The following is a 27,692-nucleotide window of genomic DNA, read 5'->3' on the forward strand; positions in this document are numbered from 1 at the left end:
CAGAGTTCCTCGTTAGAACGACTATGTTCCCAGTGTTCTTATCACTTAGGACTTCACGAAAGTTTTAGGAACCCTGTGTCTGGATGGGTTCAAAGACCAAATATTAGAACAAGAGGTGCTCCTCGTGGGCTTCCCTGGTGGATCAGTGTAAAGAATCCCCTGCCAATGTAGGATCAATCCTTGATCCGGGAAGATCCCATGTGCCTCAGAGCAACTAAGCCCGTGTGCCACAACTATTGAGTCTGTGCTCTAGAGCCCGGGAGCTGCAACTACTGATTCCTCCTACTGCTGCTACTGAAGCCCGCATGTGCTAGAGCCCGTGCTCCACAACAGGAGAAACCACCGCAGTGAGCAGCTTGCAGTGTGCAACTAGAGAGTACTGCCCGCTTCCACAACCGGAGAAAAGCCTGAGGAGAAACGAAGACCTAGCACGGCCAAAAATAAATAAATAAAAGATGCTCCTTGCGGTCTTATCACACAGGAAGGGAATTTATAAGGGCTTTAGCAGCTCTGTACCAGAAAGCAGGGGTAGAAACCAATACATATGTATGTTCTGTTCTCTTACAACTGCCTACATTTTAGGGTTGCTGTAAGAATTAAATGAGCTAATAATGCTGTACCCAGCACACAAGTGTTAGAGCTAACTCTCTGAAAACACTGCAGAAAATTAGTTAAGATTTTCTTCTGCTCTCGCCATTGTTTTTGTTTGTTGGTTTCTTTTATCTGTTTATTTCAGTCTCCATCTTTCATGTAGAAGGCTTGTCTCGTGTGCGGTTATCCTTAGCTACCTGCTCATATTTAGGGGCTGGCACTGAAGTGCTGAGTGGAAGTGTGTGTAAGGGCAGTTTGTCAGCTGGTGTGACTTAACTCCACTCTGATAGAACTGTACACTCTGTGAGATCAGGGTCTTATCTATTAGCTACTAGATTCCCTGCATCTAAACACAATAGGTGCTCAATGAGACTCATCTTAAACCTGAGTTTTCTCATCTGAAAATTGAGGTAAAAAGTCTTTACCTGGCAGAGGTTGTGAGAAGAGACAATATATGTAAGCACCAACTAATAGTGGGCAGCAGTCATTATTATCCCTGTCAATATAAGGGCAGCAGCTTTATGACCATTTGTGGTCACCACTGACCATGCTAAATATAGAGCCAAAGCCCAGTACCTGTTGAGAGGCTAGTTATTACAGGGCAAGTCATCAAAGCAAGGAGAGGGCCTAAGATAAGAGCTCTTGACATTCAACGTGTAGAGTCCAAGGACACCGGCTTTAGTCTCGACTGAGAAGAAAGATGGTGAGTAGCGATGCTACGTCACCAAATAGCTCTGTACAATGGCCATTCCCATGGGATGTGCCTCTACTGCTCAGTTAATCTGTTATAAGCGATTTAGCAGGAAAGGCATTTGTTGTTGCTGTTTAGTCACAAAGTCATGTTCGACTCTTTTGCAACCCCATGGACTGTAGCCCATCAGGCTCCTCTGTTTATGGGATTCCCCAGACAAGTATATTGGAGTGGGTAGCCATTTCCTTCTCCAGCAGATCTTCCCAACCCAGGAATTGAACCCACATCTCCTGAATTGGCAGGTGGATTCTTTACCACTGAGCCAGCTGGGAAGCCCATGCAGGAAGTTAAATGGTGTGTCAGCTCTTCCCGCAAACCCTAACACTCTATAGAGAGCAAGCAGGCTGTTATAAATGGAAACAACTCCTTTCTTTTGGAAATGGAAGCAATCCATTTCTTTTGGAATACAGTTTTTGGAAGTAGTAGATGTATTTAGTTTTTAAAAAATCAAACAGTACAAGAGGTGTAAATGGAAGAGTCAGCATTCCTATCACCCCAAACCTTCAGATTCCCTTCCCTAGAGGTAATCACTGTTATGTCTTACAGATACTTTGTGCATAAGCAAGAATATATGCATATTTTTTTGCAGATGGGATGGTTAAAAAACTTCTGGTTTTTTTTGCCTTTATCATAAATATCTTTGCATATCAGTATATATAGATTTATAGATTGCTCTATTCTTTGGGATAATGTAAGAGATAAGCCCCTAGCTCTTGATGCCCTAACATAACTGAAAGTTTCTCATTTACCTAAACCCACTGGTGGAAGTGTATGTGGGAGGCAGAGATCCAGGACACCCAGAACTTTACCATGTGAATCCCACATACTCGTGGCTTCTAGGGTCACCCTGGGTGTTCGATGCAGAAAGAGTACAGAGAAAGTTGAGGTTCGTTTTAAATAAACCAGGCCTAGAAATATTTTGTATCACTTCTGGTCATTCCATTGGCCAAAATTAGCCTAACTGCCCTAGACTAGTGCTAGGAAATGTCCCAGATGGACAGCTATTTCCCACAGCTTCATTCTGCGGAAGGAAGCACAAACCTTTGATGAGCCACTCCGATACAGGTGCACTGCTGGAATACATCCTCGTTTACTTAAGCTTTAGAAGGCTGGTTCTTCTCTTTCTGCTGCTTTTCTACTTGTCTTTTGTCGAAGATAAATTGTCTAAGTGTGGAAAACTATAGCAACCCACTCCAGTATTCTTACCTGGGAAATCCCATGGACAGAGGAGCCTGACATGCTGTAGACCATAAAGTAACACAAGAATCAGACACAACATAGCAACTGGACAACAACAAAGAAAAAAGAAATAAGAAAATGGACACTTGTGGAGTGTATACACTAGTCCAGATACACCAATGAAGAGCCTTTAAGGATACCTATCTTTGACCCAGTGACTTCAAGGACATTTCCTAAAGAAATTAGTGAATAACTGCTCACACTGTATGTACAAGGATATATATATAATAGTGACACATTGTAAGCAACCAAGATGCCCAAGAAACCTGTTTAAATAACAGTGCATCCATATAATAGAATGATTTACAGGTGTTTAAAATAATTACATGGATACCTGTAAACATAAAAATATGTTCATATTTTATAAAAAAATGACTCATAAATAGTATATGAAATTTTTTAAAACAAATTGATTACTTGTAGCAAGAAGGCTGGAGGACATCTGCTAAAATGTTTACAGTATTCATCTCTGATGGGTGTGACTGGGAGTTTTTTACTTTCTTCTTTTACACCTTTATGTAATGTCCCAATGTTTTATCATTAGAAAAAACAGTGAAGCTATTTTCAGTTTGAAACAAACAACAAACGTAAAGAGGATTGGGGTTTAGAGAACGGAAAGCAAGTATGTGAGACCCCGCCTCCAGGACCCTGGCTGTCACAGGACACTCAAGTTGCTATCAGGAGCACTTTTCTCTGTTGAAGTGACTGGCTTTTGTCACGCAATCCCCAGGTTATAATGAGAGGGGAAGACACGCCTCAGGGCAGAAGCAGCAGCCCTGTGGTTGGTGGGCTGCGGCTTGCCATGGGGAACACCATCAGGGCCTTCGTGGCCTTCATCCCTGCTGACAGCTGCCAGAACTACGTGGCCAGAGACCTCCGGGAGATGCCGCTGGACAGGATGGTGGATCTGAGTGGGAACCGGCTATGCCGCTTCCCTGTGCATGTATGCTCCTTCCAGGAGCTGGTCAAGCTCTACCTGAGCGACAACCGCCTCAACAGCCTGCCTCCAGAGCTGGGGCAGCTGCAGAACCTGCAGATTCTGGCCCTGGATTTCAACAACTTCAAGGCTCTGCCACAGGTGGTGTGTACCTTGAAACAGCTCTGTATCCTCTACCTGGGCAACAACAAACTCTGTGATCTCCCCAGGGAGCTGAGCCTGCTCCAGAATCTCCGGACCCTGTGGGTCGAGGCCAATTATCTCACCAAGTTGCCGGAGGTGGTCTGTGAGCTGAGTCTCCTTAAGACGCTGCACGCTGGCTCCAACGCCCTGCGTCTGCTGCCAGGCCAGCTCCAGCGCCTCCGGGAGCTGAGGACCATCTGGCTCTCGGGTAACCTGCTGACAGACTTCCCCCCTGTGCTGCTTCACATGCCTTTCCTGGAGGTGATCGATGTGGACCGGAACAGCATCCGCTATTTCCCCAGCCTGGCCCACCTGTCAAGCCTGAAGCTGGTCATTTACGACCACAATCCTTGCAGGAATGCACCCAAGGTGGCCAAAGGGGTGCGTCGAGTGGGAAGATGGGCAGAGGAGACCCCAGAGCCTGACCCTAGAAAAGCCAGACGCTACGCACTGGCCAGGGAGGAAAGCCAGGAGGCGCAGCTACCTGCCTTGCCTCCTCCACTTCTTCCTACCAACTCCTGAGAAGCTTCAGTTGCAGGTCAAAGCCAAGGACAACTCCAGCATCTTCTGGAGATCGCTCCATTCGAGTGCAGAGGATTGCTCTGGGCCATGTGGGGCATCTCTGCCAGCGGCAAATGGAACAGCATCAGATGGAATGCCTAACCCACAAAAAGAAAACACTCTTGGCCAAGAACATCTCTCCCAAAGGGAACTGTGTGCTATAGGTAGCATGACAACGTCTTTGCAAGAAAATCAGCCTCTCCAAACAGGTATTTTGAAACACCGGAAAGAAAGGCTGGATACTCTGGCCTCCCCGTCTCTAGAACTGGCTGGTCTTGAGGCCCACGCACTTCTCAAATCAGGTGTAAGTTACAGAACTCATCTAACAATTCAGGTGGCCTGTCTCCAGTCCTCTGCTGGGTGTATTTTCATGAATGACCTACTATGAACGACCATAAAGGGCATGAAAATATTACTTAAAATATTCAGGTTACTTAAAAATGACATGCCTACCTAGTCAGTTAGATTCACAGAAACTCTTTACTGTTGCAAAGGCTGGAGATGAAGCTTTTCCCCTGCAATTCAGTAGCTGCTGACACCCCTGCTGGAGTCCAGCTGCCACTTTGAACTTGACTGTGGTTCATGCTGATTTCACTCATTTTCCTTGTAAAGATCTGACCAAAGGTCCACTCCCATCTGTTTACTGTCACTGGCAATGCTGAAAGTCATCTAGAAAACAGAACCTCTTTGGCAGGGTGGTCTCATTAAAATCAAGCCAAGGTGTAACTAGTTGCCTCAGTGGAACAGAATCCTACTATTTACTTAACAGTAATGAACCACGGTTGAATTAAATCCCTGTGCATGCAGGGACATTTCCAGAATCATATTAGGTAAAAAGTTGTGCAAAATCTGTTCGCTTGAAAAAATTGCAGGTTGTAGTGTACATATAGGAAATGTCTGCCTCTTCAGCCCCAGCATCTCTGCCTTCCCTGATTTGTTTTTGTATAGAATCTTTTGGTGGTCCATGTATAAACCTAGGTATTCAAGCTGCTATGCCTTTGAAGTATTAATATGGTAATTATGACCTTTTCTTCTCCCCATGAATATGTCAACTTTACAGAAACTGCTGTCAATGGGTAGTTTAATAACACAATCCTTTTTGTCCTTGAACTCTTTCAGACAAGTGTCACCTTAACTAAAACATATCGAAAACGTTAGCTTTTAGAAAGCACGCTCCCCATGAAAGCATCTTAATCCAGGAAAGTTGAGTTCTAAAACATTAGACTGAAGACTATTTTCCTGTTTTCCTTCCACAAATATTTCTTGCTAAATCTGAGGACGTTTCATGGTTTCACATAATCTCTTCCTATCACCACCTTCCAGTCTGTAAAGTACCCATTGATTAGATGGCCAAACTGTCCTTTTAATCACTAAACCGTCAAATACTTAACCCCTTTAACAATGAGTCCAGATTTCTACTAGAAAGCTAGAATTTAGTCTATTTATTTGTTCCTAATGACTGCAATTAAACTATACTCAGCTGATACTAGAAACGTTCTGCCAGGAAGACTGCCTTCTGAGCGGCATCACACCTCAGCCTTAATAATGGCTGTGACTTTCTTTTGACATTCTCTACCCGCTTTTAAGGGCTTCCCTGGTGGCTCAGACGTCAAGAATCTGCCTGCAATGCAAGACCTGGATTCAATTCCTGGGTTGGAAGATCCCATGGAGAAGGGAAAGGCTACCCACTCCAGACATGACTGAGCGACTTTCACTCACTCACTCACTCACTCCCCTTCCTAAGAGTAAGGGGCCCACTTTTTCCAAGGAAGCCACAGGTTGTAATATGGTTAAAAGCATGTCCCTTCAAACTACCTGAGATCAAATCCTACTTTGGTCATTTACTGGTCACTTACTTCTCTGTGGGCCTGTTTTCTTGTCAGTAAAATGGTTAAGTTCCTGCCTCTTGGGGGCACTGTTAAGTTTAAACAAATTACTGTGTATGAAGTACATTGAACAGTGTGTGGCAGGTTATGGCTAATGTTTACTTAATATGCTGTTTTACTGTCATACCATGGCCACACGACACTTACCCTACAACCAGTGTAACTCCGTGTTTAAAGGAATAACCCATAAATAGCAAAAGAACAACAACAAAAATCTTTCTCAGTAACTTTTCAATGAATAGTATCTCTGGTCATGAATATAAGAAATACTAATGCAATGTGATCAAACACTTATGCCTTACCTACATAGGAAAACACAGGTATAATTACTAAGGATTCATTTTTTAAGATTCTAAATGAATATACTCTGCAGTTATTCTAGAATTTGCAAAATCATTAAGATACATGAAAATGTGAGACTTTCCCTTGGCACTAATCCCATTTCTATCACTAGAGCAAAAGACATGAGACTGAAGACATGGGTATGTGTCTGCTATACAATTTACTGTCTTTTGTCACTATAAAAAAAAATACACACACACACACTCCCCTTGTAATCTCACTACCTTAGAAAGAATATTAATACTATTTTAAAGGGTGATTTCCCCTCCTCCCTTCTGGTCTGTCCACTTCTGAGAACACGAAGCAGGTGATACTTATCTTTGAACCCCCAGTGCTTGGTAGTTCTATCACTGAATTTTGGAGATTTTACCACGCACCTAGGCCACAGGACAGGGAAACACACTGACACTTACAAAGCACTATCCTCAGTGTCCTGTGTAAGGTAATTCATATAGTTCTGTCAATACCTCTTTGAAAGGTGTTACGTACTGCTCAAAATTTTAAAATGCAAAATCTTTATTCATATTGAGAATCAAAAAGTTTTTTTTTTAAATGTTCTAATAATAATACTATGATTAAAGGTGCTCTTTACATTTCTGTTTTAATGATGTTCTAAAACACTAGAGTAGGCACAAAACAAGGCAGACTTCAGTAAAGGATTTTATACAAAGTATTCTACTGACATTTACGCCTCAGAGTCCTGACAAGAAAATGCATATGTTAGGGTAAAACAGGTAATTGTATTTAGCATTAAGTTAGCAGCAGCTTAAAGCTCAACATTCAGAAAATGAAGATCATGGCATCCGGTCCCATCACTTCATGGGAAATAGATGGGGAAACAGTGCAAACAGTGTCAGACTTTATTTTGGGGGGCTCCAAAATCACTGCAGATGGTGACTGCAGCCATGAAATTAAGACGGTTACACCTTGGAAAGTTATGACCAACCTAGATAGCATATTCAAAAGCAGAGACATTACTTTGCCAACAAAGGTCCGTCTAGTCAAGGCTATGGTTTTTCCTGTGGTCATGTATGGATGTGAGAGTTGGACTGTGAAGGCAGAGCGCCGAAGAATTGATGCTTTTGAACTGTGGTGTTTGAGAAGACTCTTGAGAGTCCCTTGGACTGCAAGGAGATCCAACCAGTCCATTCTGAAGGAGATCAGCCCTGGGATTTCATTTCTTTGGAAGGAATGATGCTAAAGCTGAAACTCCAGTACTTTGGCCACCTCATGCGAAGAGTTGACTCACTGGGAAAGACTGATGCTGGGAGGGATTGGGGGCAGGAGGAGAAGGGGACGACAGAGGATGAAATGGCTGGATGGCATCACTGACTCGATAGACGTGAGTTTGAGTGAACTCCGGGAGATGGTGATGGACAGGGAGGCCTGGCGTGCTGTGATTCATGGGGTTGCAAATAGTCAGACACGACTAAGCGACTGAACAGCAGCAGCTGTCCCCACCCATATGGCCCAATGAACAGGGAACAGATGTTACCAAAATGCAGGAAGAGCTGAGAGCCACGAAAAGAGGAGCTGCCCAGTAAGCTAGTGGCAGGTCTCCAGGGTTGCAACAAATTCCAGAGAAAAAGAGCAAAAACAGGAAGAAAATACCAACTCCCATTCCCCACCAGTGCCTCCTGAATTAGGCCATATAAAACCAGACTACACAGAGTTGTAAGGCAGTCAGCAAGGGTAATAAGCCCCATGGCCTCCAAGCAGACAAAGAATGGATTCTGACTTGAGAAGAGTAAAATACCCAGCACATATATTCTTCTTCAAAGAAAAACAGAGGGCTACTAAAATGGACTTTAAAATCTTAAGCACTTAATTTCTATGCAGTTAGTATTAACATACATTCCAAAAATCTCCATGTCACAAAAGTCTTGTGGAAACTAAAAACTGTTTCCATAACTATTTCTGAGTTAAAAGAAACTCTATCCTAAAACTCTTACAGGAATTAGAGGGGCCTAGGTTGGTACTTTACCTCTGAAACTTAAAAACTTCGTAATTCGTGAACTTGGGATATTCTAGGCCAATGATGAAAAAATCTTAAGGTCTTCAAAGGATATGAATCAAAGAGGGAAAGAAACATGGGTGTATTCTTGAATATACAATTAAGCTCTTAGATTTCTACCTCTTAACACTTTTAACTGTCTTTTTAGAACCTTTGGAAAAAATGAGCCCCAATACAGTGTAGATTAAAATCCTACTCCAAGCTACCTGGTCCCTCAGGATAAATATTTATTCACCTACCTCTCCCATGGAAACTTCTGCACGTTTTCTAGGCCATGATATGCTCAACTTGCTCCAACTATCTGAGTTGTGGGATGAAAAACGGTGTTATGATGTGTGACAAATATTTTAAAAATGACGCAGAAAATGTACTATTGTTTCTAAAAGTGAAAAAAGTAAAAACCTGTATAAGTCTCTTTGATGATCTCAGAAGGGTCTCCTTTATGTGAATTTTGAAGGATATAAGCTAGGATCACAACAAAACCCAAAATTTTCCAGTTTTAATAGCTTCTACAAAGTAGTGTTAAAATGCTGAGACAAATTTTTGGACAAGAACAAAACAGGCTGGTTTATCAGTATTTCTCTGAAAACCCTTTTGATCCTCTATGTGAGTAAAATCTCTCTCCAGAATTCTAGCAGAGGTGCCCAATATAAGAATACTAATGGGCTACTGGGCTCTTGTTTCATTTCTTGCACTTTGCTGAATTAACCTCCAAATCTATATTCACCTTTAAACCATCAAATTCAGCACATACTTACAGTCTATCTAGAATGCATTTACCAAAAAAAAAAAAAAAAAAAAAAAAACCAAGAAACCCTAGCAGAACAATCAATAATGCTGACAAATGGATATGCTAACCATATCCATGCCCTACAAAATTACCAGATGTAATTTGAAAAAGCTGGCAGCAGCCAACATTTAAAATGTAACTCTTTCACACTTGAAGTAACAGAAACCACCATAAATTTTTTCCTGTTTGAGAGTCTGTAGTCTACACAAAACTAAGAGTACTATGTTTCTTTCACAAAACAAAATGGTTAACAAATGTCATGTATGATTAAGAATCAAATGATAAAGTTTATAACATCTCACTTGGCCTTACATTAATCAAGATAATTTTTTCATAAATATGTAATATCAATCAGTTAAACTAAAACAACTCTATACTCCAAGTATAATCATTCACTCCCATTAAGAGTAAACCAGGTACAATACCAATCACTAAGTCAGTTAAGAACTAAGTAATTGTTCAAATTTTTATTTTGATGCACAGTATGAGGAATGAACACTTAAATCAACTGAATTTTATAGAAAATGAAACAGCAAATAAATTAGACCCATGTTAAAATAGAAGGTCAGTTAAATGTCCAAATTTAAGGACCTAACAGCCACAGATAAACTTCAGTTCTATATTCTTCTTTCAGGAAGTCAAAGTCTTTCAAACACAACTTTACTATGAACTGGTCCAGAGCTCAACAGCATACAGGAATGCTTAACAGGGGTGGTGATCAGGGACACGCTTCCTGTAAGAATTAAAATAGGGCAATAGTGAAAATGAAAAGCATGACTGTAACCGAAGGCCTATATTAAATACAAACGCAGCTAGAGTACTACTTTTATTAAAACCAATTTAAAATGTGTAAAAAGGATGTTTCTATCTCACAACTAACATCCCTTTAACTATTGTATTGTTAAGAGAACAGGAAAAATCTGCAGTGTGCGGGTTGCAGGTAGGTAATCAGCAGTTCTCAGCTTCTCATCCAAACAACCTACTTACCAAAAATATACTCTCCAGAAAATGGTTAGTTCATGTTTTTAGCTTATGCTATTTAATTTTACAAAATGAGTCAAAGATGGTTCTCTCAGTCAGAAGTTGTAAAATGACAAGTCTTTGGGGTTTCTAAATTAAAACTTCTGGGTCACTATTCCAAATGAATGAAAACAAAAAGTTGCTGATGGAGTTGGGTAATTCACTCAAGTATGTCAACAGTACCTCTCACATCTTTAATGTTAAATTTTTATTCTCTGGTAACTATACAGTGAATCTGGAAGGGGCATGGTAGGTGTACTAGTGAAATTTTTTTACTTCATGACTGTGGAAACACTGCTTCATGAGGCAAGCACAACAGTTAAGAGAAGCAGAAAAAGCATAAAAACAGATCCAGACTAAACCATATTAGGATCATATAGAGATAAACCTTCCAACCTCAGCAGCTTATGGAAGTATGACCAAAGGATGTCAATAAAGAAAAAGTTGTCAAGCATCTGTCACAAAACACTGACTAGAAAAATTCATTCCCTGGAGATTAACGACGAGTATGAAGAGAAGTCCACAGTCCAGTATGTTTGGGAAGCACAACTGAGTTTTAAAAAAATTCCTATTTCTTTACTGCAAATTACTCAGACTAATATTTTTAAGACACTTAAACTTCAAAAACAGTGACACCAGCTCAAACAAGGTACTATGGTTTGTATTTCAAATGTGGTTGAGGGAGCCAAGTTATTACAAAAACTTCTGAGGCAGCTATGTGACCTTGCCCCCAAATGAGAAAATTTTACCTATGGAACTGTTTCCCTTTGCTATCATTCTACTTGAAGACAACAAAAAATGTAGTATTTACCCATCTTTGTTGGCACTGCTTTCAAGAAAATTTTGTCAATTTTTCCTCCCCTCGTTAACTTTCCGTTTCAAAATATGAGTGCTCCTCATTACCCTATTCTCCCAATACTAGAAGTAGAGAGAATCTAGATTTTGTAGCCCAGTCCTTTCCACTCACCACAGTGGGAGATGTGAGTATCATTTTAGCTTTTCTGTCCACATTCAAATCACTATTTTCTACTCTTTCCTTCCTCTAACAGTAAGAGGACAGCTGCCATTCATAGGAGAAATTCAATGAAAGGAATACTGCAGGGGCACGAAGAACTTCGTCCACTTGGGACATAATTTCCTAGTAACATTCCTACTTCCTTCCTGTCCTCTTGCTGCCTAGGTCCAACAGCAGCTGCCGGCGGACTGCGCCCCCCTTCTGCACCCATCACTTCCTCTCCCATGAAACTGCTCCCAAATGAACACACTCAATTTTCACAGAAATGACCACACCTCCTCTAGCTACTATCCCACTTCTCTGTTCTCATTCACAGTAACATTCCCTGAAAAAGCAGACTACATACAATTCCTCTTTCCCCAGACTCTCTCGAATTACTTCAAGCTTTTGCCCTCTCCATTCCACCGAAACTGGCCATTAAGAACACCAACAACCTTTGTTGCTAAATCCAATTTTAAGATCGATTTTCAGTCCTTACTTGACCTATCTGCATCATCTTGGGAGCTGATTGCTCCTCCTCCCCAAATACATTACTTGGCTGCTACACACATTCCTCCTATCTCAGGGGCACTCCCCCAACCCAACCTTAGACTTTTGAATTATGGGAAACTTTAAAAGTATATAAAAGTAGAGACTGTACAATGAATCCTCATGTATCCATTATCCAGTTTAATAAAATCCTTCTTACTGACCCTTGATGGCTGTTCCAATTCAAATTTATTACTGGAATTTCAAGCACTCAGTCCTTTGAAAAAAAAAAAACCCTTTCCCTTCTCTAGCTACATTCACTCTTTTGGGAACTCAATTAGTGTGACCTTCTATACTACCACGTACAGGCTAACAACTCCTAAAACTTTAACGATAGTTGAATTTCTTCCCTAATTACAAGCTCAGTGATCCAACTAATTGCTTTCTCAAAGGTTATTATCCCAAATGTCCAAAGCTGACAACCCCCATCTTTCCTCCCAAAGCCTTCCTCCACCTCAGTTAAGAGAAACATCTATTTTCCACAACAAAAAACCTTGAATGACGTGGCCCAGTATTGTTTTGTTACTGTTATTTTAGTTGCTGGGGATTTCCATGTTTTATTTCTGAACTAAAAATGTTTAATATTGTCATGTTAAAACACAATTGAGATATTTCTGACTAAATTTAGAATTTCCCCCCCTCACCATGAAGTGGAAATATGCTTAATGTATTGGAGAAATGTGGCAATTATTAAGGAGCTTTGAATAAAAATCCTTAAGACTGTCCCCTCAAAAGCCCACCCTTGAATTATCAATTCCCTTTTCTCACAGACCTTATATCCAACCTATCATCAAATCCTGCTGACTCTACCACCTAAAATAGATTTATTATCAATCCCTTCTTACCACTTTCACCTCCATCTGCCGGTCCAAGCCACCATCCCCTCCCATCTCCCTGAACTTCCTACTAATAAGAAAAATGAATGGTTTTGTTAACTAATTAGCTACAAGCAGTTAGTTTAATTAATTAAAATTTTTAACTGAATCTTCAAATGCTAAGATTTTTCTGGCCACCTAGATCATTTTTGTGTGAATGAGTTTCATCTGAGAAAAGCTGCTGGAGGGATTTCCCTGGCAGTCCAGTAGTTTAAGACTCTGCATTTCCACTGCAGGAAGCTTGAGTTCAATCCCTGACTAAGGAACTACAATCTCACAAGTAATGGCCAAAAAGATGGTACTGGAATAGGATGGGCAAACAATGGAAACAGTGACAGACTTATTTTCTTGGGTTCCAAAATCACTGCAGATGGTGACTGCAGCCATGAAATTAGAAGACACTTGTTCCTTGGGAAAAAAGCTATGACCAACCTAGACAGCATCTTAAAAAAAGAGACATTACTTGCCTGACAAAGGTCCATCTAGTCAAAGCTATGGTTTTTTCAATGGTCATGTATGTATGTGAGAGTTGGACTTTAAAGAAATCTAAGTGTGGAAGAATTGATGCTTCTGAACTGTGGTACTGGAGAAGACTTTTGAGAATCCTTTGTACTGCAAGATTAAACCAGTCAATCCTAAAGGAAATCAATCCTGAATATTCATTGGAAGGACTGATGCTAAAGCTGAAAACTTCAATACTTTGGCCACCTGACATGAAGAACTGACTCACTGAAAAAGACCCTGACGCTGGGAAAGACTGAAGCCAGGAGAAGGGGACGACAGAGGAAAAGATGGTTGGACGGCATTACCAACTCGACAGACATGAGTTTGAGCAAGATCTGGGAGTTGGTGATGGACAGGGAAGCCTGGCATGCTGCAGTCCATGGGGTTGCAAAGAGTCAGACACAACTGAGCGACTGAACTGGAATAGGAACATGTAAGGAACTCTGCACACTATGTGCTGAAGAATATATATATATATAGAAAAGTGTACCTAGACATAAAATGACTGGAGCCAACTCATCCTGGTAAACAGACATCATTTCTTACTACTACCTCCCTACCCATAAGCTCTCTGGTTTTAGACTTTCCCAAGCGTGCTCTTTTGTGCCCTTTCAATCTTGAGGGCTACCCTGTGTTACCCATACCCTTCTCCCCACTAAGCTTTTCTGGCTTAAATCTAAGAGTTGTGATCACATATTTTAAGTAACTTGCAAAATACTGCTATCTAGACAAAATGGCTCCACTTCCCATCAACTACAATTAACAAAAATATAGCTGTTGTTTCCATGTTAATTTTTCCTAAGAGATGTTTTTTAAAGTGTTACAATACCTTGGTGCTGCCTTGATGATGTTGTCCACACGCAGAATCACCTCTGCTGCTTCAGCTGCACTTAAAAGAACTTGTCGCTTTACTTGGAAACTTTCTGTTATACCCAGTATCGACATATCTCCAATGGTACCTTCCTTCATATCTGAGAAACATTCACTAGATAAATAACTAGTCTTAACTAAAGTATCAAAACATATCTAATAACAGAACATATTAATAAAATTAAACCTGACTTGTAAAAAAATAAAATAAAATTACAAAGCCAACTATTCAATTTAATTAGAGTATTCTCATCAGACTATCACTCAAGGAAAACCTTTTAGAAAATCAGAAGATCAACTACTGATCATCTGTATTAATGAAGGGTAACTGTCAAATAATAGAAAATTTATATGCAACACATCACCTATCTTTACCTATAAAACTGAAGAAAATTTGTTCATCACTGACTACACCATGGAGTCTAAAGAACTGAAGGAGAATTTAAGTCACCTACTTCTCTTATTAGACTCCCCCTTCATCTTCTGTAAGATCATTATTCTTTAACTCTCTTTTGTAAAGTGACAGGATTATCTACCCTTAAAAATATTCCTTTTATGTCCTAGAACATTTTATTGGGAAAATTTTCAATCTGAAGTCTTTTTTAGGCCACTTTTCCTCCTGGTGGCTCAATAGTAAAGAATCTGCCTGCCAATGCAGGAGACACGGGTTTGATCCCTGGGTTGGAAGATCCTCGGAGAAGAGAATGGCAACCCACTCCAGTCTTCTTGCCTAGGAAATCCCATTGACAGAGGAGCCTGATGAGTTGCAGTCCATAGAGTCAAAAAGAGTCAGACACAACATAGCAACTAAACAACATAATGGTTATGAAGGCAAGGGTCACAGGAATCTTTTACATGGTTGTTATGAAAATTCACATTAAAAAAAGAACTTGGTAAAGAGCTACTCTTAAGAACTCCCACGAGATTCTAATTAACTTCTTACCCAGTCCAGCAGTTGTTTTGCCTTCACTATGGGCAGCTCGGAGCTGTGCCACCAGGTCTGCACTGTCATAGCCCGCATTGTCAGCTATGATAGTTGGCAACTACAAAGTAAAGAGGACATGGTAACTATCTACTCTACCAACAGAAAGTTCACTTACCAACTAGAAGAAAAGTTTTCTGAAACTGTACATTTAGAAATAATGCAAAATCTGTTTCCTCTTAAGTGCTGCTCATAAAGAGGTTTATGAACTCCAAAATCAAACTTAAGCAGTGTGAACTATTCTTTTCTTAAAGCCAAGAAAGGAAACATTTTCTGTCCAAGATAAAAGAATGTATTCACTTAAAAACCATCAATATCTACAAAATTTAAATTCAGGGCTCCCTTTTTCATTAACTTACCATTCTCAGTGCTTTAGCATAAGACTCCATTGCAACAGCTTCTTTGCCTGGTGTTCTACTGGCAAGCTGTGTCACGGCATGAGCCATCAGCATCTCAGAACAGCCTACAGATTACAATTCCAAGAACAGAAATCATTACACTCAGCTGCCTCCAAGACACTAAGTAAGACTTCAAGATCTATTAAAAATAAAGTGCACAGGCAATACGAAGTAAGAAGCATTAGAAGTCAAAAGCCACTACTACACTTCAATAAATAAAATATGTTCAATATTTTTCAAATGCTTACCTCCTCCATAAACTGTTCTAGAATCTTTCACAGTTTGGGCAAGAACACAAAGAGCATCATGCAAAGATCTTTCTGCTTCATCTAAAATTTGCTGAGTGGCACCACGCAGAACAATGGTGCAAGCCTCACCTAAAATTAAAAAGAAAATGATGTTTCCATGTCACAATGAATTCAAGTTGTAAAACATAAAAATTTGCCTTCTATTATTTAGGTTATATTATCTAGTTTTGAAAGCTGGTATGTCGTTTATTGCTGCACATTCTCTTTGCTAACAATCCACATTCCTAGCAGTTCTAAATTATCTAAAACAATTATATTGAATATGCATTGCTCACAAAAACAAGGTTAACAGGCTACCCTCAACAGACTGAAATTAGCATACACGTTTTTTAAGAATTAAGACATATATTCTAATAACTATAGTAACTGTTTCTTTCACTTCAACAGAGCCTACAAAAGGTTTAAGAACCAAACCAGAATCTACATGAGCACCCACCAAGGGCTACCCCAGAAAAGTGAATGAGTTTGTCTTCTCCAATCATGACTTCCTCAATAAGTTTGCAACTTCCAAGCTTCACTAGTTCTGGATGGTCAAAGGTAGAGGCAATTTCACCACCTATGAACAAAAATATTAATTAAGTGCACAATAGGTTTGAAATTTCCACTTTCTTACAAGCAAAAATGAACAGAAAACATATTGACTGCTTATTATATGCCAAGCACTCTGAAACACTTTATACAAACTAAATTATTTAATCTTCACAAAAACCCTTAGAAGACAGGCTTCATTTATCACTCCATTTAGAAACGGTAAGACTGAGGCAAGGAAATGTTTCGTTTTCATCTATGGTTACATAGTTCAAACAAATATGAAACTGAAATTCAAATACAAACAATACAGGCTTCAGGCCTCTATGCACGTTATATAATTCCACCTTAACTGAGATTTTGACATTTACCTTTAAGGCTGAATTTATCAACAAATTCAGACTTTCTTCTGAATTCAGTCTAGAACACTAGTATTCTATGATCTAGTATCACCAAACATGAAAATATTTGGCTAATATTATATCAACAGGTCACTGACATTAAGAACTGCTTCAAATAGTGAGCACTTGATAACTGTGAATTATTACAATAACTGAGGTGTCAGAAAGCTCCTGTAATGTAAGGCCTAGAGAAGGGGGAAATGTATACTGAAGATTTCCAGAGCAAACTTAATGAGAAGGCAAAAGAGCAAATTCATTTTCTTCCTTAGTTCTTCCTTTTATTCCTATCTTCCCTCCACCTTCCATGCTATAAACATTTCCTTTCCTGGTTCTTAATTAAGCTAAAGTTAGGTTTCCATTTTAAAATCCTTTTCTCAGACTTTCCTGGTGATGCAGTGAAGACTCTGCACTTCCACTTAAGGGGGCACGGGTTCGATTCATGGTCTGGAAACTAAGATTTCACTTGCTGGTGAGGCAGCCAATAAAATAAATAAATCAAACAGAACCCTTTTCTCTAGCTCTTTACTCTTTCTCTTAATAGATACCCCCAATCATCAACCCAACCCCCTTTTCCTACACCTTACTGATAAATCAGCTAAATAATTCATGCTTTATTTCTATTGTACAATTAACTTTATAAAAAGGACTCTGGTCTTCCCAACTCTACTAATTTGTACTCACTTGTATAGCTGAAGCTCTTATTTTTGGTTGGCAAATTTCAGAGACAGCTCTAGGTTCTAGACATGAGACACAATAGATGTTTGGGATAGCATATGCCCCAAATGAGACCAATTTGGCTTATGAGAATTGTCACTGATCCTACACTCACTCACTCATGTACACCTGCTTACAAAATATTTAAAGACCATTTGCAAGACCCAATTTCACACATCTTGACAACAGATGAGTTTACTAAGGATGGAAGCCACCATGGAGTCTACCTCACAGCCATACAGCTGGTGTTGAAGCAGTAAATCTTCTGAATGTATGTGGCAATTTCACGTTTATCAAGTCCTTGTGATAACAACTTATACCATGAATGTGCTACCATTCATATTTCTTATATCTTTAATTTTGTTGCATTAAGTAATTCATATGAGCATCATAAGATTTATCACCGTAAGTATTAAATATGCAATAACTTCTAAAGCAGGTACACCCACCTCCAAGTAAAACGTCTCTTTTTAGGTCAGAAGACTATGCTTCTCAAATTACTGAAAATGGCTAAAGATGTTATTTTGAAGTAAGTCCAATCCTACCATCTACTTAGTATAATTTTGTCTAATACAAATAGCAGTTCCAAACTGAATATGGTGTTCCTAGTAGCTTTACATCTAAACCCCATTCTTGGAATTCTCACTGCCAGATCACAAACCAACTTTCCAATCTAGTCATTGTCAAGCTCTTGAAACAGGATAAATGTTGTTATACTTAGTTTTCAAGGACTACTTAGCAGTTACCACTACTAAAAAAGTGAATACCTGCACTGTATGTCATTTTGATGTAAACATATCTGTAAATGCACTTTTTAGTCTACACTGTGACTGTAAAACCCATACCTGTATTGAACGATACTGGAGTAAACTAACTTTTCATCATACACTCCTGGACTGTTTCACTTATTCAACATAAATTTTAAAAAATTAACAAAAATAATGTTTAAGCATTTGACCCACTGTCTGGCATATAGTTAAATGTTCAATACAGTACTATTCACCAGGCACATAGAGTGAACAGAGAGTACCACACCAGGCACAAAGTGAATACTACTCACTTAGCACTAGAATTAAATGACTAAACTAAGTAAAACTCAAGACTCCTTTTTTTAAGGTTCAGTTTATTTAGACTATGTTTAGAACAGTGGTCCTGTGTTGTTTGTGAGAAAAAGATATAGTACCTTTAAAACAACACAGCAAAAATAAATCTAAACCTACAGTGAAGCTGGCATTTGATATGTTAAAAACTAATGTAACTAAAGATATCAAAGATTCCGAATAGCTGTTTAGATTCTAGGCACCTTAAGGGCACTTTAAGGTACCTTTTTCAGGTACAAAGTACTTTCTTTGTACTTTTAGAAATGAGTTACATACACTAATTCTCAATAAATCCAAGAGTGATTATTTGTTAGAAGTTAACGTCTTTTTTTCCTACCTGTAACAAGAGCGAGGCGTTCCACGCCTGCAAAATCTGCATGCTCAATAGCCATAACACCAGCAGCACCAAAGAGTTGTTCAGGATAATTATAAATTAGTTGCCTGTAAATAAAAATATGAAAAAACATTGTTCAAAATTGTTACTTCACAGGATAAAATACATTAAACTAAGAAAAACATGAAAACATTTTAACCTCGCCAGCAAGCAAAGAAATGCAAATCAGAAAACTGCTATCATTGATAGAGAAAAGGTTTCATAAAGTATATTAAATGATTTAGCTTGCTGTATAATCTTATTTATATTTTGGGGAAAAAAAACCACTTCCTAAATAACAACCAACTAAATTCTATAAGAATTTTCTTAAATCATTCCAGAAAAATAAGGCCCTTTCTTGGACCATTATATTGTTAGCATAAATACAAACAGACCTGTTAATAAAGCAATTTATCCCATGCTTAAGAATACGTTCAACTTTCTCCTTCATTTTTTCCTTTTCTGCGTGTTCTATTTCAGCAACCTTTGCTGTAGAATCAACTCTCACCCGGGAACCAAATATCTAAAACAAAGGAAAGCATAAAAAATAGCATCACTTTCCTTAAGTTTCATAGCATACTTAAAACTTTTTAATGTAAACACAACAAAACCGTGTGCACTGTGAACACACGCATACAATATAAATACATACATGTGCAACTGATTCCCAACCCAAGTTTACAGCAGCTAACAATCAGAAATCCAGGAAATGTAATTAATGTACCTTAATTTTGTCTGTATCCATACCAGTATTTGCAATAAGGATTTTAGCATTTTCAATTCGCTTTGGTTGATTTACACCAATTTTTTTATCCAACAGAAAGCCTGTTAAAACAGAATTTTATTAAATACTTCAAGGCTGTATTAATGAATCTTTTAAAGTAATATGTTTTATCAAATTACTCTTACAAAGAATGCATTTCTAGTCCAATTCATCAAGCTCCTAGAACCTAAATTGCATTCCACATCAGTGACCATAAAAATTAATTTAGCAGATCATTTAAAAAATAACATGCAAAAAAAGAAAACATGAGGCCCAGTAGAAATATGAAAACTAAACAGACCATTTTTTTGTACAACTTGTATACTTCAATAAAAATGAGCTAATTAAAAAAATGCTATTTTTGAATCTTTTATCTCAAATACATACTACATTTGCAGGTGTGTGAGTTGCAATGCAAAGTTATTAATCCACTTTCATTAGCTTAAAACTAAAACAAAACAAGTTCTTAAGATTCAGATAGAGACTACTGAACTTTTTAAAAAGGCTGTGATAACATGAAACACCATGGAGAGCAGTCAGACAAACCTGTCCCCTTTGTGCTCATGCTGCTTATGGGCTATGTATACAAGCTTGGACCAAACTCCCAACCCTAACTACTCATCTATAAACAGGAATATCATAGTAGCAGAGATGTCATTACTAAGCAAGGGGCCTGAAACAATCATACAAATTGAGTACTGTGTATCTCTCCAGGCTTCCTTTAGATACATCTTTTATCTTTTAATTCATTTATCACACCTTGGGTTTTCTGCTCTATTCAGCTGAGCTTAATTCTCACTCAATGGCTCAAAATCATGATAAAGAAATGAAATTTTGAGTACAATTCCTATTAGAATGCCTGGCACAGAGCAGACATTCAATGGTCACTATTCTTGCCTTAATTCTTTCTCTACCACCAAATTCTATTAGAAATGCTATACAGCCCTTGCCTATAAATTCAACCTAGAGTATTTTCAGAATTGTTACACCTGTGAAAGAGAGACAACATGAATTTTTGCAACAAAACCCAGACTCCAAATTACTGACTAGTAAAGCAGAAACTATAAAGCATAATTTATTCCTTTTTTCCCCCTTCTCTATAGAATGCCTACACTTTCTACAGGTCCCTTTGTGAAGTAAATGCACTGGGAACATACTGTAAGAACAAAACCTACTATTTATTAAGGACATAGCATAAAAATACTAAGACTTTTATCACTCTTCAAGAACACCAGAAACTATATCTTCAACATCTGTCAACCAATTAACATGACCTACCTAAACCCTTCCTAAAGAACACTTGCAATCCTAAGAAACACACCATTTGACAATAGCTGACTTTAAGTAGAAGAAAACTAAGTCTCTTTATTAGAAACTGTAACTTACTTCATAGTATAAACTAAAACCTAGAGGTTATCAAAGAAATGCTGGGATAGTATGAGTAGGTCAAGTACACTGTCAATATAGCAAGTGGATTAAGATGACAAAAATCACTGCAACATGATTTGTTCCCTTAAAGTCAAGTTTTCTCACTTTGTCAAGTATCACTAGTCCTGACTAAATAAATGAGGATTCACTCAGTATTTAGCTTTCAACACGTCTTTTCCCATATAGAATATATACATACCTTCATCTAAATAGGAATCTGCCAGACTTCCTCCTAGCTTTTTGATGACATGAATTGCCTCCAGGTTACCAGAGCCTTTTAGTCTGAGAACAGCTTCCACAGCTAACTTAGTAAAGTGGTCTTTATGATGAGTAAGAAGTTTTGAGGATAGTGTTGTTCCTGCAATGTTCATTAAATCTTGACGGAACTTAACTTCATCGGAACTAAAATACAAACAAACAAACAAAAAAAAACAAGCAAAAAAACTCATGTCAGGTCTTAAAATGTTTCTCCAGAGTTATCAACCTTGTTTTACTTTTCCAAAATTTATCCAAATAGTGTTTGCCAATAGATACTGTTACCTCAAGCATCAGGGTTTTTTTTTTTTTTCCAGTCAGGGTTCTTTAGTCACAGAAAAAAATTAAACCCTATCAGTAATCAAGAAACATAAACAGATACTATTTTCCCCACCAAGCTGGCAAACTACCAAAGCAGAGACACAAGCAACCAAAAATTTCAAGAACATGGGGAAAGAGACAGTTATACAGCCAGTGGATCTGTAATTAATGATTTTTTCCTAGAGAACTACTTGTAAGGTAAACAAAGGACCCAAAAACTATACTACATTTTTAAGTAATGACTTTGTCACAAAATTATAAAAAATTGTCAAAACTCAAAATCTCCAATTACAGATAAGTAAATTACAGTAGTCACATATCAAATGCATATACCTCTACTAAAATTAATAAAGTACACCAACACCTAAAAATTGTGCTTGCTATTCAACTAGGTTAAAGCGGCTAAAAAATCTTCTATATAATGATACTACTTTATTGTGATTATATATGCAACAAGCCAGAACCCCAAGTTTTAACTTTATTGACTACCACTGGTGGGTAATGTGGGGCTTTTCTGGTTGCTGTTGAAGCAGGATGAGGTAACAGAACCATGTCCATGTGTGCTTTCCACTGCTCTCTAGACTTCCTGAACTAAGTATATTTTGAAAAGAGTATTAAATGTTTAATACGTGGTATACCAACCCATGGTCGACTGCAGAATTCAATAGAGCCTGTCTTGCTGCCTTTGTGGCTTCTCTCCAACCCGCAATAATGGTCTGTGGATGTATCTTTTTTGCAATTAAGGATTCTGCTTCCTAAATAGAGAAAACACACATCAATAGCAAATTTGTAATAAGAAAGAATCTGATTTATGACACTCAACACCAGAGTAGGAAAAAATATCCAGTGAGATGAAGTTGAAGTTACTCAGATATTCTTACCCTTAGCAATTCTGCTGCGAGAACAGTAACAGATGTAGTGCCATCACCAACTTCATCATCTTGAACCCTTGACATATCTAGCGGGAAAAAGCTAGTTAATAACTCACTTATATGTGATTCTGCTTTTTAAATTATTAATACTTGTTGGTACCTTATCTAATTCTCCAAACATACTCACTACCAGTCTAAATCTTACTTATCTAGGTGTCCTCACCTAACAAATTCTTTGGAACTCTTCAGTCTGAAATACAGTAGTTTCACCATCAATAAGTACATCACATTCCAAGATTCTATTTAAAAAATTTTACTGTAGTTAACTTAAAATGTTTTTATTACACAACAAAGTGATTCAGTTGTACATATATTCTTTTTTCATATTATTTTCAGTTACAGCTTATCAGAGGATACTGAATATAGTTCCCTGGGCCAAATATTAGGGCCTTGTTGTTTATCCATTCTATATACAATATAATTTGCATCTGCTAATCCCAAACTCCCAATCCTTCCTTCTCTCACCTCTCCCTTCCCTTCTGGTAACCACAAGTTTGTCTGTGTATCTGAGTCTGTTCTTATTTCATAGATATGTTCATTACTGTCATATTCCACAAATAAGTGATATCATATGGTATTTGTCCTTCTCTAACCTACTTCACTTAGTTTGATAAGCTCTAGGTTCATCCATGTTGCTGCAAAAGGCATTATTTCATTCTTTTTATGGTTGAGTAGTATTCCATCATGTGTATGTACCACATCTAGGAGTTTGTATTTTAATAATGATAATTATCAATAAAAAAGTAGACATCAATTAATCAAAAGGACAGTCAGTCAACACAGTCTGTTTAAAAAGTGTTTCCAAATGTTAATAAATGTCATCCTAAGACTCACCAACTAAAACTTTAGCAGCTGGGTTGTCCACACCAATGTTTTTTAAAATAGTTGCACCATCATTGGTTACCATAAGAGATGCATCTCGTCCACTGCTTAACAGAATTTTGTCCTAAAAGGAACATATTTGCTTCAGGTTAAGACGGAAGTACATCTGGAATGATGCATGGATTAATCAGTAATCTCGGATTGCTACTGTGCAAATACTCTGAAGGGTTATATGGCAGACTCCAAATTGTTTCACTGTATATACCCACTCCCGAAGCAAACCTTGATGTCCTACCCTTCTCTAGTCCTAGAGTCACTAGAAGAGATAGACATTAACAAGGCTGTTTGAATACTGTAGGAGAAAAACTAAGTGTACCTCATAATACAATAATAAATACAAATGATAAAATAAGCAAGATGCAGAAGAGTATTTGACAGAACAGAGGGAGTATATCTAGTTATACTGAAAAAAACCTAAAAAAGCGGAAGCTACAGAAGTACACACCAATCCTATCTTTGATGAGACAAAACGTCATGAGGAGAATATATAAACTGGTATCTTATAATTCATGATACCTGTACATCCACATAAAAATAAAGACAGCCATTAGATTTATATCCAAAGGTTATCAGTGGTTATCACTGGGGAAGGGAGTGGCATTAGGGATAGTGATCAGAAGGAGACCTTAGTCCTAGGGATACGGTCTTGATTTTCAGTAAGGAGAATGTACCTATGTCTGAATTTTTATAATTAACAGTTAAGTTTTAAATATGAAAAAGCACCCACAAGTTTTTGTATTCCCAAGGGCTCTAAAACGACAGTAAAATACTAAAATTCCCTGTTTTTCTTACCATGCCCTTGGGTCCCAACGTGCTCTTTACCAAGTCTCCAATAGCAATGGCACCAATAAAAGAAGACTGGAATAAAAATCAGAGATGACCAAAATAAACTTCAGTCTTAAAATCGTAAAACAAACAAAAAACCACTCTTCTATCTTTGTGAGAACGAGGAAAAGGCTTACCAGGCGAGCTGTCTCTGCTCTCTCTTCATCAGCTCCAGCCTTGAAGATATTAACAGGTGCAAGGGAAAGGGACGCCTAAAATTGAAAACCAAGAACCAGTCTGAATACCAGTATTCTTTAACATACATACGTAGATGAGTTTCACTAGACTTAGAAGTAGATACCTAAGAGAACATGAATTTAAAGAAGAATGTTCCTTTTTAAACAAATGAAGCACTCCATGATTAGGCATTCATTTATTTAAAGTGAAAGGAGCGACTCAGGTGACATTCCTGTTTTGGATATCTTAAGCGCTCCGCGAAAAAAATTCCACACCGAAGATACGGACTCTAAGCATGGGAGGACCAAAGACCGCAAAAATGATTTTAAACTAAAAATAAGGCTGCCGCCAGGAGGGGGAGAGAACGCGGCAGCCTCGCTTCCATCACCGCCCTCTGCCGCTCCAGGCTCCGCCCTGAGAGGGAGGGAGGGGCCCGGCTCGCCGACCCGCCCGGTGCACTAGAAATTTCTCAGCTTAGAGTTAGTCCTAGGTTTCGAGGTTCTGGGCCTATCCAGAGACCGAGTCAGAACAAATGCCAGCCTTCAGGCCCACCCTTCCTCCTGGCTCACAGGGAGGGCCTCACTCGCTGGCCAGGGGCAGACCACACGCCGCGGCCTGTGCCATGTGCGGCGGACCCGGGGTACAGGCACAGCCACGCTGGGATACAGATGGGGCAGCGGACGGCGGAGGACAGCAGAGGGCGGCGGGGGTCAGGGGGTCTCGGGCAGGGCCTATGGGGCGAGACTCACCATGGTTCCGAGGAGTTCGCACACACGCTATCCCCTCACAGCTCGCGCCCGTGACCGGAGGGAAGAGAGGCCGGAAGTGACGCCACACGCTCTGCCGCAAGGGGCGGAGCCTCCACAGGCGCGCTTCACGTCCCGGCACCGCCCTCACGGGGATGGGAGGGGGCAGCATTTTGAGGGTCGGAAAGACTGCCCGTCACACTGGAGAGGCGGGGCCTTGACTGGGGCCTTGCTTTCTGCGTTGGCACCTACTGGGAAACAGGAAGGGGAGGGCTGGACATCTTGCCTGCGGCCCAGAGGTTTGAGAGAAGAACCCGAAAACATGGAAAAGAAGTTGCGCTGTGGGGGTTGCCATAGCAACGGAGTTTTCTCGCAGGTTTTCTCCTAAATTTAACCTTTAAAAAAATGTTGCTTTAAGGTACTGCATATACAGAATTTAAAGCGATATATACTAATGTAATAGGGGCCGGACAGGCATGTGGCTGTTACCATAGGTCTCTTTCTCTCCCCTTATCCTCTGTATAAATGGAGCCTAAACTAGGACTGAGGGAAGATGGTCTTTTGAGATACTAGTCTGTCATCTTCTTGGTCTGCTAGCTTCCCAATCAAAGTCATTATTCTTTGCCTGAACAACTCATCTCCTGATTTATTGGCCTGTTGTGGAGCAAACAGCCACTCCAGCGTTCTTGCCTGGAGAATCCCAGGGACTGGGGAGCCTGGTGGGCTGCCGTCTATGGGGTCGCAGAGAGTCGGACACGACTGAAGCGGCTCAGCAGCAGCAGCAGCAAACAGAGTAAACCTGGGCTGGTAAATTTTGGCAATGCCAGCCAGGAACCTTGTTTGTTGTGGCCAGCTGGCTCCAGTTTGGGAATTTTAGGTTAGGCCCTAGCAGCTTCCTGAACCACTCTTCCTGAGGATTTTGCCTTCAGAATTCCCTGAAGTATTGCCAGCTGCCCCTGCGCTTGGCAGTTGGAGGAAAGAATCCACATTTGGGAAAGGGCTTCTCAGGTGGCACTAGTGGTAAAGAACCCACCTGCTAATGACCGTAGATCTAAGAGTCACGGGTTCGATCCCTGGGTCAAGAAGCTATCCTGGAAAAGGAAATGGCATCCCACTCCAGTATTCTTGCCTGGAAAATCCCATGGACAGAGGAGCCTGGCAGGCTACAGTCCATGGGGTCGCAAAGAGTCGGACACGACTGAGCGACTGAGCAACTGAGCACACAACAAGCTCCATATAGTAAGTTGTAAGTTGCTCTCCTGTATAAAACTGGGAACATTCCCTACTTTCAATTTGGGCTTTTCCCTTAAGGGAAAAGCCGTTTTGTTTTGCATGTGATTGAGGTGCCCTGTTGCAGAGGGGGATTGTTGTTGGACTCATAGATTTGTGAACCAGTTTGTTTGCATTCATTCATGATGGAATCCGTTTGTACTTTTGGTATTGAAATTTGCTTGTGCTTTTTTGCTTTGTTGTTCTTGAACTTATAAACATGGGAAATACTCTGTCCCTCAGGAAATCCATTTGGGGCATATCTTAAATAAATGTATGAAATATAGCTGTGGGTCTGTAACTAAGAAAGAGATGATATTCTATTGTAGTAGTGTGTGGTCCCATTATATGTTAGGATCAGGTGAGCTATTGCCCTTGAATGGCTCACTTAATTATTATAAGATCTTGCAATTAGAGTTCTTTTGTGAAAGACCAGGTAAAAATGAAGAGATTCCATATGTAGAAGCATTTATGCTTTTGAATCAGGAGGACAAGGTGTCAGATGGCTGCTGCTTTATTGTACAGCAGTCTAAAAGGAAAACCAAGTGAAAACCTATTCTATAAGAGAGAAAATGAGAGTGAGAATATGTTATTTCAAAACTTAAAACCCCCTCCAGCCAACCCATCTCTCCCACTGGCCAAGCAGGCTATACCAACACAGCCCATGTCACCAGCATATTCACCTGCTCCTGTTTCCCCTGCTTGTGGGGATCAATTAGAAGTTTCTACCTTAAGCCCTGGGACACAGGGCTGACCGTGGTTTGGTCTAAGACCTTACAGGGAGTCACTTTTGGATCAGGGCAGTTTCCCTTGTGCTGACATCCTGTAGGAGGCCTTAATGCAAATGACCAACCAGCTGGGTTTCTATGGATGCACAATCCAGTCTCAACTTCAGATTTGTTTAATTGGAAAAGCCATAACCCTACTTACCGAAAGACTGCCCCTCCACCATGTGACTGAACTTCTCCCTTCTGTCTTTGCCACTCACCATCCCTCTTGGGCATATATTTACATTCCTGAATAAGATGCTTTCTGGGGATGAGAGGAGGATGGATGATCATTGACACTAGGGAGGAAGCACACCAGCATCATCTAGCAGATTCCTGGATGTAACTGCAGAAGCAAATCTGGCAGCTCCTAGTGCTGAGCCTGACTAGGATCCTAATAATGGAGATATGCCACCA

The 27,692-nt window shown here is 39.5% G+C and overlaps 2 protein-coding genes across 2 annotated transcripts; one reads left to right on the forward strand and one right to left on the reverse strand.

Annotated features, from left to right (window-relative positions):
• The first annotated feature begins 3,383 nt into the window (after window positions 1-3,383).
• Window positions 3,384-4,223, forward strand: LRRC10 (leucine rich repeat containing 10). Its single transcript, XM_068969796.1, has one exon. It carries the CDS (start codon window positions 3,384-3,386, stop codon window positions 4,221-4,223), a length of 840 nt encoding a protein of 279 aa, XP_068825897.1.
• Window positions 4,224-9,379: 5,156 nt separating this feature from the next.
• On the reverse strand, window positions 9,380-25,307 carry CCT2 (chaperonin containing TCP1 subunit 2). Its single transcript, XM_068970296.1, has 16 exons — window positions 25,243-25,307; window positions 24,454-24,528; window positions 24,284-24,349; window positions 23,444-23,555; window positions 22,559-22,635; window positions 22,320-22,432; window positions 21,301-21,503; window positions 19,635-19,735; window positions 19,306-19,433; window positions 18,875-18,978; window positions 16,231-16,350; window positions 15,735-15,863; window positions 15,448-15,551; window positions 15,050-15,149; window positions 14,066-14,207; window positions 9,380-10,027 (listed from the first exon to the last, which is right to left on the reverse strand). Exons 1-16 carry the CDS (start codon window positions 25,243-25,245, stop codon window positions 9,997-9,999), a joined length of 1,608 nt encoding a protein of 535 aa, XP_068826397.1. The 5' UTR covers window positions 25,246-25,307; the 3' UTR covers window positions 9,380-9,996.
• Window positions 25,308-27,692: the final 2,385 nt, after the last annotated feature.

Source organism: Capricornis sumatraensis, chromosome 4 (genome assembly GCF_032405125.1).
Source record: "Capricornis sumatraensis isolate serow.1 chromosome 4, serow.2, whole genome shotgun sequence".
NCBI lineage: Eukaryota > Metazoa > Chordata > Mammalia > Artiodactyla > Bovidae > Capricornis > Capricornis sumatraensis.

What these genes read in the sequence shown, in the direction of transcription:
- CCT2 (XM_068970296.1), bottom strand. An exon ending in AGATTCCTATTTAGATGAAG is followed by an intron (nt 19,736 to 21,300) that starts GTATGTATATAT and finishes CTGTTTTAACAG; the next exon opens with GCTTTCTGTTGGATAAAAAA. An exon ending in CAAAACAACTGCTGGACTGG is followed by an intron (nt 14,208 to 15,049) that starts GTAAGAAGTTAA and finishes AATGTTTCTCAG; the next exon opens with ATATGAAGGAAGGTACCATT.
- LRRC10 (XM_068969796.1), top strand. Translation starts at nt 3,384, where the DNA reads ATGGGGAACACCATCAGGGCCTTCGTGGCCTTCATCCCTGCTGACAGC.